At 46.6% G+C, this 22,609-nt stretch overlaps 2 protein-coding genes across 8 annotated transcripts; both read left to right on the forward strand.

The window, feature by feature from the left end:
• Positions 1-994: 994 nt before the first annotated feature.
• LOC128015328 (zinc finger protein 239) lies at positions 995-8,252 on the forward strand. The gene is made up of 3 exons (XM_052599066.1): positions 995-1,157; positions 1,326-1,494; positions 6,370-8,252. The coding sequence occupies exons 1-3, from the start codon at positions 1,110-1,112 to the stop codon at positions 7,245-7,247; spliced, it is 1,095 nt and encodes a 364-aa protein (XP_052455026.1). The 5' UTR covers positions 995-1,109; the 3' UTR covers positions 7,248-8,252.
• Positions 8,253-8,440: 188 nt separating this feature from the next.
• On the forward strand, positions 8,441-21,682 carry LOC128015327 (meiosis regulator and mRNA stability factor 1). 7 transcript variants are annotated; one of them, XM_052599061.1, is made up of 25 exons: positions 8,442-8,523; positions 9,033-9,485; positions 9,647-9,782; positions 9,867-10,072; positions 10,153-10,270; positions 10,813-10,985; positions 11,272-11,709; positions 11,987-12,087; positions 13,722-13,835; positions 13,920-14,106; positions 14,219-14,397; positions 14,464-14,544; positions 14,638-14,871; positions 14,998-15,117; positions 15,256-15,437; positions 15,610-15,830; positions 15,953-16,095; positions 16,174-16,307; positions 17,447-17,649; positions 17,725-17,952; positions 18,037-18,270; positions 18,340-18,564; positions 18,651-18,711; positions 19,533-19,610; positions 19,683-21,682. In XM_052599061.1, the coding sequence occupies exons 2-25, from the start codon at positions 9,042-9,044 to the stop codon at positions 20,012-20,014; spliced, it is 4,572 nt and encodes a 1,523-aa protein (XP_052455021.1). In that variant the 5' UTR covers positions 8,442-8,523; positions 9,033-9,041; the 3' UTR covers positions 20,015-21,682. The 7 variants fall into 7 exon arrangements, with proteins under 7 accessions (XP_052455018.1, XP_052455022.1, XP_052455023.1 ...); XM_052599058.1 differs by having other exon boundaries at positions 8,441-8,523; positions 9,647-10,072; XM_052599062.1 differs by having other exon boundaries at positions 8,441-8,523; positions 9,033-9,170; positions 9,647-10,072.
• Positions 21,683-22,609: the final 927 nt, after the last annotated feature.

Below are 22,609 nucleotides of genomic sequence, written 5' to 3' on the forward strand. Positions count from 1 at the left end.
CAGGGATCGTGGGGAACGAGGACATCTGAGGTTACCACACACTGTGACAGTCCCACAGAAGTTTTAATTGTTGAATTGTTCTAAAATGTTATAATATATTTCTGCTCATCACTGGTTTGTGTCAGAACTTTTAACAAACACTCATGGATTGATAGTGACTTTTAAGTAAAAGCTAATTGCAGCTATCATTTCTCCGTTACCCAAATATAATTATAATTCATGATTTTATTTAAAAAAAAATCATGTTCATAAGATTTTTAATTATAGTATATAATTTCTATGTGGATCACAGGGATGTGGGCAAGCCATGTAATGCCACAACTTACACATCTGAGATCAGATCAGCTTTACTCCTGACAATATTCCCATCCCCTGAATGTAAGCTTTTCCATGTGCCAAGTTTTCCTGATGCACTGCTGACTTCATGTGAAAATTATGAAAATAAGTCCAGGAATTATTGGATGTTGAGACATCAAAAGTAACGTAACTAAGTAATGAGCTGTTTTATGGATACTGTGCTAATGCTGATATCTTATTAGTTACACTACTTATCACTGCAAAAGTAATATTATTACAATAACTAGTTACTGCCCAACACAGTGATGAAAGTTTGTCATGTTCTGGTAGAATTAGATGATTGTGAGACTCAGACGTAGGATTACTGTGTGATTCAGGACAGGGATGAACTGATGTGTGACAGAGTTGAAGAAGTGAACTCTTATCAACAAAGACATGAAATCAGTGAAAATCATAAGGAAAACATTCTGATTTGACTGTTTTATATACAAACCTATACTGAACTACATCTAAAAACTTTGTGAGTGTGTGAGAGAGAGAGAGAGAGAGAGAGAGAGAGAGTGTGTGTGAGAGAGAGAGAGAGAGCGAGAGAGTGTGTGAGAGAGAGAGAGTGTGTGAGAGAGAGTGTATGTCTGAGAGAGAGGGAGAGAGTTTGTGTGTGTGTGTGTGTGTGTGTGTGTGTGTGTGTGTGTGTGTGTGTGTGTGTGTGTGTGTCCTCCTCTACAGCAGGTGGCGCTGTTGTTTATTGTGCTCGTGAAAACAGGAGCGAGTTCCGGTGAATATCAAATGTCTGCTCTTTCTCCTGCTCATCGATGAATTTCGTTGATAATTTACACAAATGGACGAGTAGGATGGATCTGGTACGTGTTCTGCGGTTATAATGTTTCACTCTGTTCGATTAAAGGTGATGAAGGGGCTGTCAGAATGAGTTTAATCTGGAGCGTGTGTTTGTGGAATATGTTCCTGTCGGTCCCGGTTGACGCGGCCGCGATGTGTGTGTGTGTGTGATGTTATTCACTCTGTTTTAGGACTTCGGGAACAAACTGCCCCAGGCTCTGTCGACAAACACTAAACTGCCCCAGTCTCTCTCCTCTAGCGCGAAGTTTCTGCCCTCAGACCCGTTTGAGCGCTACAGGCGTCCGCAGGGGGTCCGAGTCAAAGAGGAAGACGAGAGTGTGGAGGACTTCTTTCATTTCGGTGAGTGTCTAGACACACACACACACACACATCCATACAGACTCTCTCTCTCTCACACACACAAACACACACACTCTCTTAAGTCAAGTCACCTTTCGGTGCATTTATTTGCAATCAAGTCAATGATATCGCTGTAGATGAAGTGACCCCAACTAAGCAAGCCAGAGGCGACAGCGGCAAGGAACCGAAACTCCATCGGTGACAGAATGGAGAAAAAAACCTTGGGAGAAACCAGGCTCAGTTGGGGTCAGTTCTCCTCTGACCAGACGAAACCAGTAGTTCAATTCCAGACTGCAGCAAAGTCAGAAGAAGAAGAATCATCTGTTTCCTGTGGTCTTGTCCTGGTGCTCCTCTGAGACAAGGTCTTTACAGGGGATCTGTATCTGGGCTCTAGTTGTCCTGGTCTCCGCTGTCTTTCAGGGCAATAGAGGTCCTTTCTAGGTACTGATCCACCATCTGGTCTGGATACGTACTGGATCCGGGTGACTGCAGTGACCCTCTGATCTGGAGGTTACGGTGACCTCGGAACAAGAGAGAAACAGACTAATATCAGCGTAGATGCCATTCTTCTAATGATGTAGCAAGTGCATCGGGTGTTATGTGAAGTGTTTCCGGTTCTGGTTTACCTAATTAATGCAGCCTAAAAATCCTTTAACAGATTTGGATATTAAAAGCATATTAGTATGTTATGTGTATGCCAGGTTAAAGAGATGGGTCTTTAATCTAGATTTAAACTGCAAGAGTGTGTCTGCCTCCCGAACAATGTTAGGTAGGTTATTCCAGAGTTTAGGAGCCAAATAGGAAAAGGATCTGCCACCCGCAGTTGATTTTGATATTCTAGGTATTATCAAATTGCCTGAGTTTTGAGAACGTAGCGGACGTAGAGGAGTATAATGTAAAAGGAGCTCATTCAAATACTGAGGTGCTCAACCATTCAGGGCTTTATAAGTAATAAGCAATATTTTAAAATCTATACGATGTTTGATAGGGAGCCAGTGCAGTGTGGACAGGACCGGGCTAATATGGTCATACTTCCTGGTTCTAGTAAGAACTCTTGCTGCTGCATTTTGGACTAGCTGTAGTTTGTTTACCAAGCGTGCAGAACAACCACCCAATAAAGCATTACAATAATCTAACCTTGAAGTCATAAATGCATGGATTAACATTTCTGCATTTGACATTGAGAGCATAGGCCGTAATTTAGATATATTTTTGAGATGGAAAAATGCAGTTTTACAAATGCTAGAAACGTGGCTTTCTAAGGAAAGATTGCGATCAAGTAGCACATCTAGGTTCCTAACAGATGACGGAGAATTGACAGAGCAACCATCAAGTCTTAGACAGTGTTCTAGGTTATTACAAGCAGAGTTTTTAGGTCCTATAATTAACACCTCTGTTTTTTCTGAATTTAGCAGTAAGAAATTACTCGTCATCCAGTTTTTTATATCGACTATGCATTCCATTAGTTTTTCAAATTGGTGTATTTCACCGCACCGCGAAGAAATAATAGAGCTGAGTATCATCAGCATAACAGTGAAAGCTAACACCATGTTTCCTGATGATATCTCCCAAGGGTAACATATAAAGCGTGAAGAGTAGCGGCCCTAGTACTGAGCCTTGAGGTACTCCATACTACACTTGTGATCGATATGATACATCTTCATTCACTGCTACGAACTGATGACGGTAATATAAGTACGATTTAAACAATGCTAATGCACTTCCACTGATAACAACAAAGTGTTCAAGTCTATGCAAAAGAATGCTATGGTCAATTGTGTCAAACGCAGCACTAAGATCCAATAAAACTAATAGAGAGATACACCCACGATCAGATGATAAGAGCAGATCATTTGTAACTCTAAGGAGAGCAGTCTCAGTACTATGATACGGTCTAAATCCTGACTGGAAATCCTCACATATACCATTTTTCTCTAAGAAGGAATATAATTGTGAGGATACCACCTTTTCTAGTATCTTGGACAGAGAAGGGAGATTCGAGATTGGTCTATAATTAACTAGTTCTTTGGGGTCACACACACACATACACACACTAGAGCTGCACAATTCTGAGAAAATTTTGATTTTTTTTGTGTGTGTCCAATAGACATCCCGATTACGAACTAAACCAAATAGTGTTTACTTTACTAGAAGCTGTGACAAAATATTAATTTACACCATTTAAAAGTTATTATTAAAAGACTCATTGTTATTTAGAGATGAGGTTGTGTGGGTGTTTAAATCAAGATTACGATCTTTTAACTATTAATCATGCAGCTCTAAATCACACACACACACACACACACAGATACATAAACATATATACACACACACAGATACACGGCTCGTTATTCTTTATTTTTTTCCCACTTGTCTTGTGTTTATGACACAATCATTTTCAATCTCATAACTTGTAAGCTGTTTTTCTGCTTGCAGTTGTGGCATTAACCCTGAGTAGGTCTTAAAGTATTTTATTTATAAATGCAAGAACTAACACTCTTTCAGTTTTATATGGGTTAATTTAAAATATGGATTAGAAAGTTTTGTCATTGGGTGTTTTAAAGTCATAATTTCCAGTCAGGATTTAGACCGTATCATAGTACTGAAACTGCTCTCCTTAGAGTTACAAATGATCTGCTCTTATCATCTGATCGTGGGTGTATCTCTCTATTAGTTTTATTGGATCTTAGTGCTGCGTTTGACACAATTGACCACAACATTCTTTTGCATAGACTTGAACACTTTGTTGGCATCAGTGGAAGTGCATTAGCATGGTTTAAATCGTACTTATATTACCGTCATCAGTTCGTAGCAGTGAATGAAGATGTATCATATCGATCACAAGTGCAGTATGGAGTACCTCAAGGCTCAGTTCTAGGGCCGCTACTCTTCACGCTTTATATGTTACCCTTGGGAGATATCATCAGGAAACATGGTGTTAGCTTTCACTGTTATGCTGATGATACTCAGCTCTATTATTTCTTCGCGGTGCGGTGAAATACACCAATTTGAAAAACTAATGGAATGCATAGTCGATATAAAAAACTGGATGACGAGTAATTTCTTACTGCTAAATTCAGAAAAAACAGAGGTGTTAATTATAGGACCTAAAAACTCTGCTTGTAATAACCTAGAACACTGTCTAAGACTTGATGGTTGCTCTGTCAATTCTTCGTCATCAGTTAGGAACCTAGGTGTGCTACTTGATCGCAATCTTTCCTTAGAAAGCCACGTTTCTAGCATTTGTAAAACTGCATTTTTCCATCTCAAAAATATATCTAAATTACGGCCTATGCTCTCAATGTCAAATGCAGAAATGTTAATCCATGCATTTATGACTTCAAGGTTAGATTATTGTAATGCTTTATTGGGTGGTTGTTCTGCACGCTTAGTAAACAAACTACAGCTAGTCCAAAATGCAGCAGCAAGAGTTCTTACTAGAACCAGGAAGTATGACCATATTAGCCCGGTCCTGTCCACACTGCACTGCCTCCCTATCAAACATCGTATAGATTTTAAAATATTGCTTATTACTTATAAAGCTCTGAATGGTTGAGCACCTCAGTATTTGAATGAGCTCCTTTTACATTATACTCCTCTACGTCCGCTACGTTCTCAAAACTCAGGCAATTTGATAATACCTAGAATATCAAAATCAACTGCGGGCGGCAGATCCTTTTCCTATTTGGCGCCTAAACTCTGGAATAACCTACCTAACATTGTTCGGGAGGCAGACACACTCTTGCAGTTTAAATCTAGATTAAAGACCCATCTCTTTAACCTGGCATACACATAACATACTAATATGCTTTTAATATCCAAATCCGTTAAAGGATTTTTAGGCTGCATTAATTAGGTAAACCGGAACCGGGAACACTTCACATAACACCCGATGTACTTGCTACATCATTAGAAGAATGGCATCTACGCTAATATTTGTCTGTTTCTCTCTTGTTCCGAGGTCACCGTAACCTCCAGATCAGAGGGTCACTGCAGTCACCCGGATCCAGTACGTATCCAGACCAGATGGTGGATCAGCACCTAGAAAGGACCTCTACATCCCTGAAAGACAGCGGAGACCAGGACAACTAGAGCCCCAGATACAGATCCCCTGTAAAGACCTTGTCTCAGAGGAGCACCAGGACAAGACCACAGGAAACAGATGATTCTTCTGCACAATCTGACTTTGCTGCAGCCTGGAATTGAACTACTGGTTTCGTCTGGTCAGAGGAGAACTGACCCCAACTGAGCCTGGTTTCTCCCAAGGTTTTTTTCTCCATTCTGTCACCGATGGAGTTTCGGTTCCTTGCCGCTGTCGCCTCTGGCTTGCTTAGTTGGGGTCACTTCATCTACAGCGATATCATTGACTTGATTGCAAATTAAAACAGACACTATTTCAACTGAACAGAGATTACATAACTGAATTCAATGATGAACTGCCTTTAACTATCATTTTGCATTATTGAGACACTGTTTTCCAAATGAATGTTGTTCAGTGCTTTGGCGCAATGTATTTTGTTTAAAGCACTATATAAATAAAGGTGATTGATTGATTGATTGATAATTGATGGTGTGCGGTCACTTAGAGGGACATTCGGACAAACATCATCATTCTGTCAGATTTACTGACTTTGTTCTGTGGATCAGAACAATGAGATGAAAGTCCCTTTAATTAGATCTATAAAATGTGCTAATAATCTGTCTGTCACCCATTATTGTCCACCAGTGAATTTATTCAGCTACATTTTATCATCACTGATGCTGGTTAAGACTGGAATGAATATGATATCTTGACACTGAAATGTCTTTCATGTGTTTCTAACATGCATGTGTTCACCTGGAGCGGACTGCGGTTAATTGTGTTTCTCTCCGCAGCTCAGCACCTGCAGCAGCAGACCGGAGAGTGTCTCACGGCTTGCTGCGGCACATCCAACCCTAAAAGCCTGTCTCTCTCCGATCCGGCCAAGACCCCCAGTCGTCCCTCTGCGGACCGGCCGTACCACTGCCAGGACTGCGGCAAATACTTCCGGATCAACGACATCAAGCGGCACCAGCGGATCCACAGCGGAGAGAGGCCCTTCCCCTGCTTCCAGTGTGGCAAGAACTTCCCCACCTCCGGGGACCTGAAGAGACACGAGCGCATCCACACGGGCGAGCGGCCTTACCACTGCCTGCAGTGCGGCAAGAACTTCTCCGACTCGGGCCACCTCAAGCAGCACGAGAGGATGCACACGGGCGAGCGGCCCTACCAGTGTCCGCAGTGTGCCAAGAGCTTCTACCGCTCCGGAGACCTGAAGCGCCACCTGAGGATCCACAGCGGAGAGCGGCCCTACAAGTGCCTGCAGTGCGACAAGACCTTCTCCGACTCCGGGCACCTGCGGGGCCACCAGCGCATCCACACCGGAGAACGGCCCCACCGCTGCACGCTCTGTGAGAAGAGCTTCTTCAGATCGGGCGACCTGAAGCGGCACCACAGAACACACACGGGCGAGCGGCCCTACCAGTGCTTCCAGTGCGGGAAGAGCTTCTCCGAGTCGGGACACCTGAAGGAGCACCGGCGGATCCACACCGGAGAGAAGCCCTACCACTGCAACCAGTGCGACAAGAGCTTCTCGCGGCTGGAGCGGCTCAAGGGCCACCAGAGCATCCACACGGGCGAGCGGCCCTTCCACTGCACGCAGTGCGGCAAGAACTTCTTCCGCTCGGGAGAACTGAAGCGGCACCAGAGGATCCACAGCGGCGAGCGAGCGTGAGCAGACCTCGCTGACGTTTGGCCTTCGCTCGAGACTACGTGTTCCTGTATGAGCACATGTGAGCGGCAGACGCTTGACCTCACTGACCCTGTAAGACTGTAGAGCACTGCTGATCACTGACTCTGCTCTTCATCTCGTGTGAGAGCAGCACATGCTGTGTGTCGCTGTGAGTGTGCATCTGTTGGTCATCGTAATGAAGCCTGCTCCAGCTGTTCATCCTCTGACTGATGCTCATGGGCTTCGTTCATCACACTCTGTATGTTGTTGAGAAATATATAGTCCAGTGACTCATTAGAACTGTAAATTGTATTACAGTTAGTATTACTGTGTGTTCTCACATTCCCTGTATTTAAGGAGTCCTTCTCAAACTATGTTTAAAAAATATATATAAACCTGAATTGTTTTATTGTTAACATGATTTGATGCCACAGAAGCGTCTCCGGATCCTCTTCCTGTGTGTCTCGATGGTGGCTCTGTGTTTACTAGCTGCTGTGTAAATAATGTATGTGAAACACCAAATAACGTTACTTTTTAACTGCACCACTTTATTTGTTTCTACTGTTATAAAGAAGCAGTTATAAAGTATAGATGTGCTGTAAATCAGCAGCTGTTTTTGAGCAGCAGATGATAAATATAGTCAACTCGGCTCATAAATCACATTAGATTTACTTTATAGTCTTTTTAAAATTAGCTCTTTACACGTATCATGGTTTTGAATGGTCTTCTATTTTTACTTTATATATTTACGTATTTAGCCATCTTTAGTTTGTGTTTAGTTTTCAAGGCTTTAATGTCACCAGAAAGGCTTTTTATAGTAAATTAGAGGATCGAACTATAATTGTGTTCTTAGTGTGAATTAATGTTTTCTTCATATGTGTGTCAGGATAATAAACACTTGAGCTCTGATTACAGCCGCGCACATGAACATGCAGTTTATTGTCCTTCTGTAACATTTCCACTATTATTATTATATTAGATCATTAATAAACGATGATGTGAAATCGAGTGATTCAGGGTCGTTTCAGTTTTCGTTGAGTTTTGAACGACACGCCACACATTGTCTCAGTAAATTACTCGCCTCATTTAAAAATGTGAGAATGTAGCCTTTTAGATACATAGCCAATATTTCTACACAATAGAAAAAAGCGCTGCAAACCGCTTCCGCTCTGGTGTAAACAATGCTCATTTTACGACATCAGCGTTGGTTTACGGCACCGATCAGTCGGAAGTCTGGTAACCAGGGAGACTCTGGAGACACAGCGGCAGGCGCGAGAAGGTGAGCTTTGTTTAATTCAAAATGTCCTTATTTAAAGCAATACATTGTCCGATTTTCGTCACAAAGGATTATTTCATGTGTCTGATGGTGTTTCCACGAACCCGTAAACGGTGACGGACGGGCAGCGCGCGGAACACGGCAGTCGCGCGAACAAAAACAAACACTGACAGAAAATCTGGAGCAAACAGCAGCGCGTAAAGCAATCCGTTCTTTAGAGTGTCATGTGAGGCTCATTAGCTTTGATTCGACTGATTGGCGGCCCGTGTCGTCTGTCGGATGGCTTTGCTGGTGTTTTTCTCGTGTGTTTGTCGCTGATCTGAGGTCAGTGCGGTGCTGATGGCAGACAGGTGCGATGCTCAGGTGTTCTCTCACCTGCTGAGACGCTCCTGAAGATTTAAACCTGCTGCTGTGTTTGTGTTGAATCTCGTCAGAAATGCGATGCAGCGCGAAAGTGATCTACGAGCACATTTGTGTGTTCTCAAGGCCTCTGTGTGTGTGTGTTTCTCTAGAGCGACTCCATGGAGGTCCGTGATCCGGTCCTGGAGCTGAAGGACGTCCCTCCTCCTCCTCCTCCTCCTCCTCTTCTTCCTCTTCCTCGCCTCCACAGCACCGGTTCTCCGCCGTGTCTTGGGCCGGGCCGCCTCAGTGTAAGCGTGTGTTCCCGCTGTGAGGCCAGCATCCACCTGCAGCAGGGTTGTGGTGAAGCGGGTGGAGGCTTTCCTCTGTGTCTCTCTCAGACAAACACCCTTCCTCACGCCGGGTCTGTGGGAGCGCCCTGCTGTGGGGGTCTGAGGCAGCAGCACACCTGTGCCCCGCCGGGCGTCTGTCTGTGCCACAGAGCGCCCTCTCTCTCTCACGGTGACCCGTCCTCACCCTCTCACCTCTGCTCTCTGCACCTGAGTGTGGGCCGCGCACCGCAGTGTGTGAAGGGCGTTCACTGTTTGCAGGACTGCTGGAGAAAGGTTGGTGTATCGCACTACTGTTTTTGGGAGCACATCCTTTGTTCCTCAGTAAAGCACAGCCTCGACTGACTGAGGGCGAGGCAGAAATGTGGTAAAACTCACTGTAGGGCTGTCGGGTGGATTCTGCGCTGAAATCTAACATCAGTCTCTTCTGCTTTCAGAGTTTACATGTTGACTCGGAGAAGGTCTGGCCGAACATCCCTCCACCTGTCCCTGTGTGCAACGGCTGTGGTGTGACGGGCGCATCGTCTGACGGTCTGCTGGGGGTCCATTTCGGCAAAACCACACAGAAATACGGTCCGTACACACACAAAACACACGTTTTGACTCTTGAGGTTGTGCCTGTGGTGTGTGTTTGGAGTGTGTCTCTCTGTGTCGCAGGTCCTCTGGAGACCGAAACACTGCCACCCATCGGGGTGTTCTGGGACATCGAGAACTGTGCGGTTCCCAGCGGACGCTCGGCGGCGACCGTAGTGCAGAGACTCCGAGAGCGCTTCTTCCAGGGACACCGCGAGGCCGAGTTCATCTGTGTGTGTGACATCAACAAGGAGAACAAGGCCGTCATCCAGGAGCTCAACAACTGCCAGGTGCATTAGTGTTCACTGTGCTGTGACTGCTGTTCCTCTTCAGGAGAGCGTTTCTTCACGGCTTCTCTGTTCTCGCTCAGGTGACCGTCGCACACATTAATGCCACCGCCAAGAATGCAGCAGATGACAAACTGCGTCAGAGCCTCCGGCGATTCGCAGAGACCCACGCCGCTCCCGCCACAGTCATCGTTGTCTCATGTACGTGTCTGCAAACGTGAAAAAACTGGGGTTCTTATATTTGATGGGATTACATGATGACGAATCAGATTGTTGTTTATCTCTTTGGATGAAAGTGCTTGATTATAATGAGTCAAATAAATCCGCTTTACTTCCTCCAGCAAAACTAAACCTTTATTAAAAAGAAGGTTCTCGTTCTGAACTTCTGGCGTCACACAGATGAGCGTCATGAGCGTCCTCCTTCACCTGTGATCAGAAACATGATCTCCTGAGTAACCTGAGGACATTAGGAGGAAGCAGGATTTCCAAATGTGGAAAAGTGTAAAGCTTTAGCTGCTCCTGTCAAAACTAGACTGAACTGACCGCAAACACACAGTGATGAACTGGTTTCAGGTAGACTAGACACACCAGCAGCAGTGACCCTTCAATCTAATAAGGGTTAGAGACAACATTTAAGACTGATTCAAACACAGCCTAGTTACAAACACTGTAAGCTGGCCTCATGTAAAACACGAAACCGAATCCAGTCGTTCTAACGTCAGCGCTCTCTGTCCTCCACACAGCGGACGTGAACTTCGCCAGTGAGCTGAGTGACCTGCGGCATCGACACGGGTTCCAGGTGATTCTGGTCCACAAGAGCCAGGCCTCGTCTGCCCTGCTGCAGCATGCACACCTGCGCGCCGCTTTCGAGGAGTTCGTCTCAGACCTTCCTCCCGGGATGATCGTCAAATCTCAGGTCAGCCGCCACACCTCACTCTCTGTTCCTGACTGCGTTTCCTACAGGTGAACACTGGTTTGATGAATGCAGAGACCGGCCGGCTGGTGTTTCTGTTTGAATGCAGCGCAGTGTTTGGATGCTGCTGCTGTAATCATGTGATCGTAAAGTCGTTCACTGTCTGACTCCATGCTCTGAGATTTTATTGGGGTTGGTAGAGAGTTAAAGCTGTCAGCGGCGGGCTAGACGCTGAACTCCAGCACCATCTCAGATCTCCCAGAGTGCTGTTTGTGTGTGTGCTCCTCAGCCCAGTTTCAGCCTTCTGTTTGTGCACCGCCTCCCCACGCACCGCGACACCAAAGCAGTGGCCAACCGGCTGCAGCGGCTCTCCAATAACTGTGGAGGGAAGGTGTTGGGTGTGTCGGGCAGCTGCGCCGTGCTCCGGTTCGCCAGCACTGATGCAGCCGAGCGCGCCCGCAAGCGCATGGAGAACGAAGACGTCCTGGGCCACCGAATCGTGCTGTCCTTCTCTCCCGACGGCCCGGAGGAGGAAGAGGAGCGCCGGCCTCCTGCCGCCTCCTCCTCTTCGGTCTTCCTGCCCGTGGAGAAGCCGCACTCGCCCCGTCGCCTGCGGCGGGCATCTCGCTCATGCCAGGGCGGAAGCCACGCCCCCGAGCGCCCGTATAGTCCCAGGAGAGCAGGCCACGCCTCCTCATGCAGCCCTGTGATGAAACCCCTCCCCCAGGTCAGCTGTGTACCCGCCTCTGCCCGCCTCCTCCCCATCATCCTCCAATCGCACGCTTCCTCTTCTCATGCCCTTCTCATTGTGCTGCCGCTTGCCCTGCTTGCGCTGCTCGTCCTGCCGCCGTCCCGCTGCTGTCTGACCTGTGGCGTGTGCCGCTGCTGAGACTCATCTTCCTCTGTCTTCATCTGTCCTCCCCGTCACATTCCTGTCTCTCGCCTCATTGGGAATCGGCCGTGTGTTCGTGTGTAAGTCAGCGATGTGTGTGTGTTTGCTGCAGGCTGTGAGTGCTGTGACCCGTCCTGCGACTGCCTCTCCCCAGAGTCTCCCGGTCCTGTGTGCAGCCGTTAAACCGGCAGAGCCGCCGCAGCGCAGCCGCAGGTAACCCAACACACACATGCATATGACCACAAATCAAAGCGACAAAGTTGTCTCCACAGTTTTATAAGGCTAAAATCCAAGTGATCGCGCCTCACACAGTTCCAAGCATTGCTAACTTAACATTTTCATTTCTGTTCAATTTCATCATAAAATGCATTCAGCCAAACACACTGAAAAACGCTCTACTGTTCGGTTTAAACATTCTTTAGTTCAATCTGTGCCCCTTCGAGTGACCACCGTACCGCTGGGATTCTTAGGCAGAGCACATTTGTGTATTTTCCATCCCTCTACACCTAAACCTACTCCTCACAGAAAACTTCCTACCTTTTTTTTTTTTTTAACAATCTCAAATAAATAAATCCATTTTGGATGATTTATAAGCTTTTGTACCTATGGGGACCTCAATTTAGGTCCCCACAGTTACACAAGTCTCCGTGAGTTGGTGTGCATTCAGGGTTAATTCCCCAACGGACACACACACACACTCTTCTCTCTCTCACACACGTACACTCACACATACAGGTGCTTCTCAATAAGTTAGAATGTTGTGAGTAGTTTTATTTTAATAAACTCAAATTGTGAAACTCGTGTATTAAATAATTTCAGTGCACACAGACTGAAGTAGTTTAAGTCTTTGGTTCTTTTAATTGTGATTTAATTTTGGCTCACATTTAACAAAAACCCACCAATTCACAAATCGGAACAAATCTCAACAAATTAGAATATGGTGACATGCCATTCAACTCAAAACACCTGCAAAGGTTTCGTGAGTCTTTACAATGGTCTCAGTTTGGTTCACTAGGCTCCACAATCATGAGGAAGACTGCTGATCTGACGGATGATCAGAAGACAATCATTGACACTCTTCACAAGGAGTCACAAACATTACCAAAGAAGCTGGCTGTTCACAAGTGTTCAGAGTGCTGTATCCAAGCATGTTAACAGAAAGTTGAGTGGAAGGAAAAAGTGTGGAAGAAAGATGCGCACAATTTTATTTTTTTAATACATGAGTTTCACAATTTGAGTTGAATTATTGAAGTAAATTAAATTTTTCCATAACATTCCATTTCATTGAAAAGCACCTGTACACACACGCTTGCTCTCTCACGCGCACACACACACACACACACACACACACACAGAGATCAGATTTTGGAAAAATAGTTAATGCAGCAAAACAAACACACCCCTTCCCCAACAAGGCCTCGCCCCTATTTTGATAACTCCACCCCACATGTACAAACCCTGGCAGCGACGCGGGTGGAGTCTGTCATTCCTGCGGCCGCTGCATCTTCAAGCAGAAGCCAACACAGATTAGTTGTGTGAAACAAAGCTAAATCTTCCTAACTGGCCGATCAAAACCTCCTTCCACTCCTTAATTTTCCCCTCCTCTGGAAACCTGCTCCAATATTTACACGGTCCCACCTCTTGCCTGATCATAACCCTCGACCATTCTCCCGGTCATTACTAGAGAGTGTGTTTGGGACCAGGTCCAATACTGCATTTAAACAAAAATAAATATATAATTAAAATATAACTTTGACAGCATTATTATTATAATTATTATTATTATTAAATGAGCTCTGAGATTGTGAAGTGATTGTAATTGGATGCTTGTGTGTGTGTGTGTGAAGGCGGGACTCTCCTGGCCAGATGTTTCAGGTCAGCACTCCTTCAGCATTCAGTAAACTAAGTTTGCAGCGGAACTTCAGTCCCATGATGCTCTCTCAGAGCTCATGGTCATCACGGTTAGTAAATCACATGATCTTTAAACACTTTATAAATCTCTCTTGCATTCTTGTCACGTGTTGGTTGTTCTCTGCTCTCTTCAGGAGCGCGTCCCCGTGCCTGTCGAACCGATCGTCTCCGCTGACCGCTCCGTCCCCCAGCATCTGCACCGATGGCCTGGCCGAGCCCTTCTCTGATGGAGTGGACGTTCAGGTCACTAATCTGGACTACAGGATGTCACGCAAGGACCTGCAGCAAATACTACGAGACGTGTTTGCTAAACATGGCAGAGTGAGTTGCATTTCACAAATTCAAAACCTGAGTGCATTAGGAGTTTCGTTCATCTCTCTCTCTCTCTCTCTCTCTCTCTCTCTCTCTCTCTCTCTCTCTCTCTCTCTCTCAGGTGAAGAGTGTGGATCTGAGTCCTCACACTGACTATCAGCTGAAGGCACGGGTTCACATGAGTTCGCTCCAGCAGGCCATCGGCGCCGTCAGTCTGCTGCATCGCTATAAAATCGGTAGCAAGAGGATTCATGTGTCTCTCGTCACCGGAGCCAGTAACAAATCTCTCACCTGCCTCAGGTATCCCACAGGCTCTGCTTCTGTTCTCTTTTCCTGTCCTAGATCTTGACTGTGTTTGTTCCTCAGCTCAGAGATCATCAACATCCTGCAGGACGCTCCGGCCAACTGCCTGCCTCTCTACAAGTTCACAGAGACGTACGAGAGGAAGTGAGTGACGTGCTCAGACATGCGTGTGCTCTCGTGTGTTTGACTCGACTCCTGATCTGTGTGTGTGTGTGTGTGTGTGTGTGTGTGCTGCAGGTTCGGTCGTAAGCTGGTGGTCAGTGATCTGTACCGGCTGCCGGAGGTGGTGTGTGTGCGTGAGCAGGGCGGCGGGCGGCTGGTGTGTCTGCTGTCCAGCACTCAGGCCCGTCAGAGCCCGCTAGGATCCGCACACTCTCACAACAGCTCCAGCACCGCCAGTCCAGTTCTGTTCGAGGAGCTGGAGTACCACGAGCCCGTCTGCAGACAACACTGCACTCAGCAGGACTTCAGGTGAATCTGGGCACACGTGTATTCGTCAAGTTGCAGATTTTCATGTTTGCGGTTTAGTTTCAGTAAAAGCTCTTTTTGGGCTGGAGAGGAAGTTCTGAACTTATGATGTTTCTCTTCTGGTTTCAGTGAATCTGATTTTGATCCGGATTCTTACGTGATCCCGTTTGTGCTGGTGTCTCTAAAAGTTCTGGCTGCTCATGTCCACAGTTTACTGCAGAGTCACGAGGGAACGGTGCCGCTGCTCAGGTAACACACACACACACACACACACACAAAGCAACAACGTGTGATTATTTCAAAGGGGCTGATTCTTTTCTAAACCTACTTTATTTCATTGGTATTTTTAATCTCTTTAGCACACGTGACTGTTCTTTCTCTGTACAGTTTCCCAGAGTGCTATGCAGCAGAGTTCAGTCCTTTACCCGTAGCAGAGGAGGGGAAGCTGGAGGGAAGCGTCCCGTTAGAGCACCTCATCACCTGCATCCCTGGAGTCACTATCGTAACGGCCCAGAACGGCTTCAAGATCATCAAGTGGATTCACAACAAACCCCCGCCACCAAACGCAGGTGTGTGTGTACCTACTTAACCATATTTTGGGGACAAATCTGTACTCAGAAGTGAGCAGGGGGTAGGAATGGGTTGAGGTTAAAAGTGTATAACTCTGTATTTGAAAACAATGGAAGTCTATATAATGTCCCATTCCACGTGTGTGTGAGTTTGTTTCTGTGTGTTTGTCAGATCCGTGGCTGCAGCGCAGTAAGAGTCCGGTCGGGAACCCACAGCTGATCCAGTTCAGCCGAGAGATGGTGGATCTGATGAAGAACCAGCCGTCCTGTCTGGTGCCCATCACAAAGTTCATTCCAGCGTATCACCACCATTTTGCCAAGCAGTGCCGTGTGTCCGACTACGGGTACTCCAAACTGCTGGAGCTGCTGGAGGCCGTTCCTCACGTGCTGCAGGTCTGAATGTGAACACAAGCACACACACACGCTAACATCTGTTTGACATTCTCTTACATTCCTCAGCCAGTTTAAAATATGTGTGTGTGTGTGTGTGTGTGTGTGTGTGTGTGTGTGTGCAGATCCTGGGTTTAGGCTCCAAGCGTTTGTTGACATTGACCCATCGTGCTCAAATCAAACGCTTCACTCAAGACCTGCTGAAGCTGCTGAAGTTTCAGGCCAGTAAACAGGTGGTGATCAGGGACTTCACGCAGGCGTATCACTGGTGAGGATCTCTGTACAGCATCTCTCTGTGCTGCTGAAGCATGAGGCTAACTGCTTCGTCCTGATCTGTTTGTGTCAGGTGTTTCTCCAGGAACTGGCAGGTGGTGGATTATGGGATGTGTGATCTGATGGACCTGCTGGCTGAGATTCCAGACACAACGATCACGGTCTCTCAGCAGAATGCTGACACGCTCATCTCTGTTCCTAAGAGAGGTGAAGCACTGCTGCGAATACGCTGCGTCACGCATTCATGTAACACGAACAGTTCATCCATTCACACCCAATGTTAGGGTCTTATATGACAAAAAGTGCAGACAGTCAGAACCGTTTCTCTCTGTCACCGTTGTACACACCCGTACACTCACACGCGCACTCTCATACTCACACGTGCACACCCGCACACTAACACACACTAGCGCGCACACGTGCACACCTGTACACTAGCTCACTAACACACACTAGCGCGCACACGTGCACACCTGTACACTAGCTCACTAACACACTCACACGCACACTCTCATACTCACACACGTGCACACCCGCACACTAACACACACTAGCGCGCACACGTGCACACCTGTACACTAGCTCACTAACACACACTAGCGCGCACACGTGCACACCTGTACACTAGCTCACTAACACACTCACACGCACACTCTCATACTCACACACGTGCACACCCGCACACTAACACACACTAGCGCGCACACGTGCACACCTGTACACTAGCTCACTAACACACACTAGCGCGCACACGTGCACACCTGTACACTAGCTCACTAACACACTCACACGCACACTCTCATACTCACACACGTGCACACCCGCACACTAACACACACTAGCGCGCACACGTGCACACCTGTACACTAGCTCACTAACACACACTAGCGCGCACACGTGCACACCTGTACACTAGCTCACTAACACACTCACACGCACACTCTCAAACTCACACACGTGCACACCCGCACACTAACACACACTACCGTGCACACCCGTACACTCACACGCGCACTCTCATACTCACACGTGCACACCCGCACACTAACACACACTAGCGCGCACACGGGCACACCTGTACACTAGCTCACTAACACACTCACACGCACACTCTCATACTCACACACGTGCACACCCGCACACTAACACACACTACCGTGCACACCCGTACACTCACACGCACACTCTCATACTCACACACGTGCACACCCGCACACTTACACGCACACCCGTGCACTATCACACACGTGCACACACTCATACACTTATACACACTCGTACAGTAATGTTGTGGTCGTGAGTGGTTAGGCCATGGTGTAGCCGCTGAATGGGTCTGTCTCCCTCAGAGCGGACGGTGGAGGAGCTGGAGCGCACACGGCAGTTTGGCAAGGAGGTGGTAGATCTTCTGAGACATCAGCCGCACTTCCGGATGCCCTTCAGCAAATTCATCCCCACGTATCACCACCACTTCGGACGCCAGTGCAAGCTCTCCTACTACGGCTTCACCAAACTCATGGAGCTGTTTGAGGCCATTCCAGACATTCTTCTGGTCTGTACACGGTGCAGATGTGAAGGTACTCGAGCACTCGGCAGGAGTCTGTGACACGCTGTGTTTGTGTGTCAGGTGCTGGAGTGTGGAGAGGAGCGGCTGCTGGCGCTGACGGAGGTGGAGCGCGTCAAAGCTTTAGTGGCTCAGCTGGTGAAGCTGCTTCGGGCCCAGAGAGACTCGTCACTTCCTGTCAGTCAGCTGCTGAGTGAATACAGCAAGACGTTTGGCTACAGCCTCCGCCTGCAGGACTACGACGCCGCCACGCTGCCCGCCCTGCTCAACAAGCTCTGCCACGTGGTGAAGGTGAACGTCATCTCATTTCATTGCACTGAGAAGCCTCCTTAGATGATCTTTGGCATATCTCTCTCTCTCTCTCTCTCTCTCGAGGTGGTGGACACTCCCGAAGGGAAAGAGGTGCAGCTGATTAACAGGAAGTCCCTGCGTGCCTTGACGTCTCAGCTGCTGGCCCTGATGATGTCACTTCCTGAGGATCATGATCATCTCGGAGTGGAGGAGCTGAGGAAGCAGTACGAGCTCAGCTATGGAGCACCGCTCAACTCTTGCGAGTACGGCTTCATCTCTCTGAACGAGCTGCTGAAGAGTCTGCCGTACCTGCTGCAGGTGAGAGCCGCGGCACGCGTCCAGCGCTCGCTCTGTCCTGACGCTGACCGTTTCTCTCTTCTTCTGCAGCTCTCTGAAGGCGAGCATGATGACGGTGACGCAGAGGAGCGTGTGAGGCTGACCAAACTCTACCAGTTTGCCCGCAGCATCCGTGCGCTGCTTCACACGTATCATTATAACCAGATCTTCCTGTCGGAGTTCTGCGGTGCCTTCAGCAAATACACCGGCCAAGAGTTTCAGCCGCAGACGTACGGCTATAAGACGCTGGAGGATCTGCTGGCTGCTATACCGCAGGTGCCCGAACACTCGCACTAGCTTTCTTTTGATTCAGCGCACTCACATGAATGCCTCTCGATGAATGCATTCTGTGTTTTGAACAGGTGGTCTGGATTAAAGGTCACGGTCACAAAAAGATCATCGTCCTGAAGAACGACATGAGAGGTAGCAGAATCCTTTATTTATTTTCCTTCCATTTTTCTGTCACTCCTGTGAAGTGCCTGTTCATATAAAAAGGAAAGTACAAGTCAGTGATGACTGAATGGCTTTGTGAAAGAGCTTCAAGCCTCAATTTCTTCTTTTTGTAGATTATCATTATTTGTGTCATTTACTTGCACTAACACATGCTTCCAAACCTGTACGACTTTCTTCTTTGGAGCATAAAAGGAGACATTTAATCATTTTTGTCTGAAGATGTGATGAATGCTCTTGGATGGTATAAAGAGTGCATTCAGTATAATTCAAGGTGTCAGGTGATCAAAACACGATCACGTCTGACCCTGATGTTCTAAGCAAAAGAAATAACTTGTCCTGCATGATCTGATGATGACCTGAGCCGAATCCAGTGAATGTTCTCAGGGTTTGAAAATTAGCCCATAAATTACCCCCCCACCCCCGGCATCTTGGGTGTTGTTTCAGATGAATCCAGTTGGAGTTATATTAATTAAATTCTCTTTGATCTTTCAAGTTGGTTGATGGCACTCAGCGGGTGTTGCATCAGTCCAGAAGAAGTTAAATATAAAAATGCCCAACCATTAAAAAAAAAAAAAAGGGTTACCCCCAGGGCTGGACTGGGACAAAAAAAGGTCCCTGGCATTTTTGCTCAGACTGGCCACCACAATCGGTCAGATATAACCAACCAGTACACCATCCTTGTGATCCCTGCATATCTACCGTTCCATTCCCAAAAACCCTACGAAGCTGAGAACTAAGTGCCATGGACCAGTGTACTCACTCTCTCTTCGTGTGTGTGTGTGTGTGTGTAGCTCGTGCCAGTCCTGCGGTCACTGCAGACGAGCCGTGTCCTGATGAAGAGCCCCGGTCAGCCGAAAGCCCCGCCAGCGGTAAAGACTGCCGATCGTTAGCCTGTGCACCGGTCATCCGCTGGAGCTAATGAATCTGTGTGTGTCCTGCAGGTGAGATGGAGCTGCTGTGTCTGGGTTCTCCTGTGGATCTGCTGTGTGCTCCGGTTCCCTCCTGTCTCCCGTCTCCTCAGCTTCGGCCCGACCCGGTGCAGCTGCAGCCCGGGGATCTGATCCGCTTCGAGCCTCATCCGCACGCTCCGTCTGAACCAGAGCCGGTTCACGATCAGCAGCCTCAGTCGGCCAACGGTCCTCTCATGACTTCAGCTGCTGGTCATGGAGTGAGCAGGAAAACCTGCGTTACAGACAGCCCTGGCCGGCGAACGGCACGCAACAAGGTTAAACTAGCAGCTAATTTCTCCTTCACATCCGCCCTGTCTGTCTGAAGCGGAGCACGTCACGTGAGGAGGAATATTTGTGCAGCGTGACGTGTTATTCTGTGAGGCTAGCACATGTTCTGCGTGGTGAATATCATGACTGTTCAGTGTTCAAAGTTTGATTTGTCTGGACTGCAGCAGACCTCATGTTCGTTTGGTGTTTCTCTCAAGCCAAGCCACTGTTCCTCCACGCGGGATGTTCTTTTCTTTACTGCAGTCGTTCGGTCGAGGCCTGAATCGTGCGGACCGCAGCTGATTGCTGGACATCACTCTGAGCTGCTGTGAATTCTCCAAACCTTCATTACGGTGAATCTTTCCTCCTGCTGAGATGTGCTGTCGTGCCTTTGTTTGAGATGTTATTTGTGTTGTTTGAAGCACATGGGCTTCCTCTGATGAAATGGAAGAATGAGTTTTCTGGAATTCACTTTATTCTTTTCGATCCGAGATCTCAAACACTCACAGATGCTTTTGTGTTAAGTCTCTTTCAGAGCCAGAGCCTGTTATCAAAGGGCCTTCCTCCCTTTTAACTGATAGATTAGTCAAAGCCGCCCGTCTCAAATTGCTTAAGTTCATACTGTGAATGAAGTCTGTGTTTATTGAAACTCTTACGGAAGTGTTTAGTTTAAGATCGTCTCAGCTCATCTCGAAGGAGATTCACAATCGTCTCACCGTTTCGCTGGCGTCTGCGTGAAGAAGTTCATCAGGCCGAAGAGAAACACCCTAATATTCTGCAGACCGAGGCAGTTTGTTTTACGGATGTTTTTTTTGTGGTCCGGAAGTTGCTTTGCTAGTTCTATGCACATGGTGCATAAACCCTTGTTTCTAAGCAGTCCTTTGAGTAGCTGCAGGCTTTTACTGCATTTCTTCTTTTATGTATTTTGGCAAAATGATGCTAATTCAGTGTAACTGTTCCTCTGGAAATGCCAAGGTTGTTTACTTGAACCTTGAGTTCGTGTGTTCGGTTGCGGTTTGCTCTCCACGGTGGCTCTTCGATGGCTTTTACAATGGTTTGTATCAGCTTTGAGACGCCGGCGCAGGACTCCGCTTCTGCTAACGGCTTTGGGTCACAGTGGGTGGATTGTGTGCATGTGCTCTGTTTAGGGTCGTTTTTGGCTCGTAGCAACACGAGGAGCTCAGAGTCCTGTGTCTGAACGCTCACCTGTGCCGTACCACGGCTGTCGAACGCATTCATTTGTTTCTTTTAAGGGTGGCTCTCTTTGGTCAATGTTTTTGGAAACCTTTAAAAATGCTACCAGCGGAAACTCTTGAGCTGAAGTACATATCTCAGTGATTTTATGCATGTTTGCATAACTTTGGCCTCATGTTGTTTATGGATATATTTGATTTAGACAGAGCATTTATTGGCCAGCAGAAATCTGACATGTTGTACATGTGTCTCATCTTTAGCGTCTCTGTTCGTCGTGTGTGTGTGTGTGTGTTCACTCTCACGTCTGTCAGACAACCACAATGAACCAAGAAGCCTCTCAGATTGTGACATTCACTGAACTTAATGAGCTTCATGTGAAATAACGTGGACGTTCAGCCTCAAGACACTGGAGGTCTTGTATGATTTTAGTCTCCACCAGAAAGTCCTGTTAGAAAGTTTTTTTTTTTTTTTTTTTTATTTCTATGTAATGACCAAATTTCTGTCATGTATAATAAATATCACAAGCATCATTTGGTGTCCTGTTTCAGTTGTTTGCCTCTGCCTGTATCACTGGTTTTCTGATGGTTTTCTCAGCTGTTAATGGTCTAGTTCGAGCTGTTTGGGAAGAACGTTCCTCTCAAACGACACGCAGCGGTGCAAGGTCAGTGTTGGCTGCTGCTTGAATTATTTTTTTTAATTTTTGGTATTTTTGTACTAATAAAAAATGGGAATATTTTATGTAAAATTCACTATAAAGAAGGTTTTTTCATTTTTAATTTAGGGCCAATATGCAATGATTAAGAATTCTGACACCTGTTGGAAACCTCTAGAATGAAACGGTCAGGATATTCCCTCTAGAAGCAGTAGATGGCTGAGCACTCATGAGTTTCCACTCCATTATACAGACCTTTTGATGCGTTTTGCTTTTAGATTTATATTCAGACATTATAAAATCACCTTTTGTCAAAGTTCAGCACAGTTTTGTATTGATGATGTATGAAGTAGCAACTCATGGGATATGCATGAATCTGACAGTTGATCTATTTTTAATTTGAAACTAAGATTGAGTGAACTGTTTCTAAACCGAACACCCAATCACAAACATAATGTGACTTTAGTTTTTGTTTCACTAACAGAAAGACTTGGAAATTAACTGATATTGTTATGTTAATGACAATTAGACCGACGGGTGTGTGACATCATCACCATCAGACCGACCGGTGTGTGACATCAAAGTACTGTGAGTGTGATTCAGAAGCACAAGGAGTCGTCTGCTCTCGAAGCTCTTTTGGTTCTTTGTCTCACACGATCGGTCTGATAATGATGATCTGCTTCAAGTCGAACAAGCCTAATGATTCAATGAACCATTCATAGAGAACCCTTTACTTCACTCCTGAATGAGTCAAACGAACGATTTTTGAACAAATCAAAGGAATGAATAAATGACTCAATGACTT

This window comes from Carassius gibelio, chromosome A6 (assembly GCF_023724105.1).
Source record: "Carassius gibelio isolate Cgi1373 ecotype wild population from Czech Republic chromosome A6, carGib1.2-hapl.c, whole genome shotgun sequence".
Classification (NCBI taxonomy): Eukaryota; Metazoa; Chordata; class Actinopteri; order Cypriniformes; family Cyprinidae; genus Carassius; species Carassius gibelio.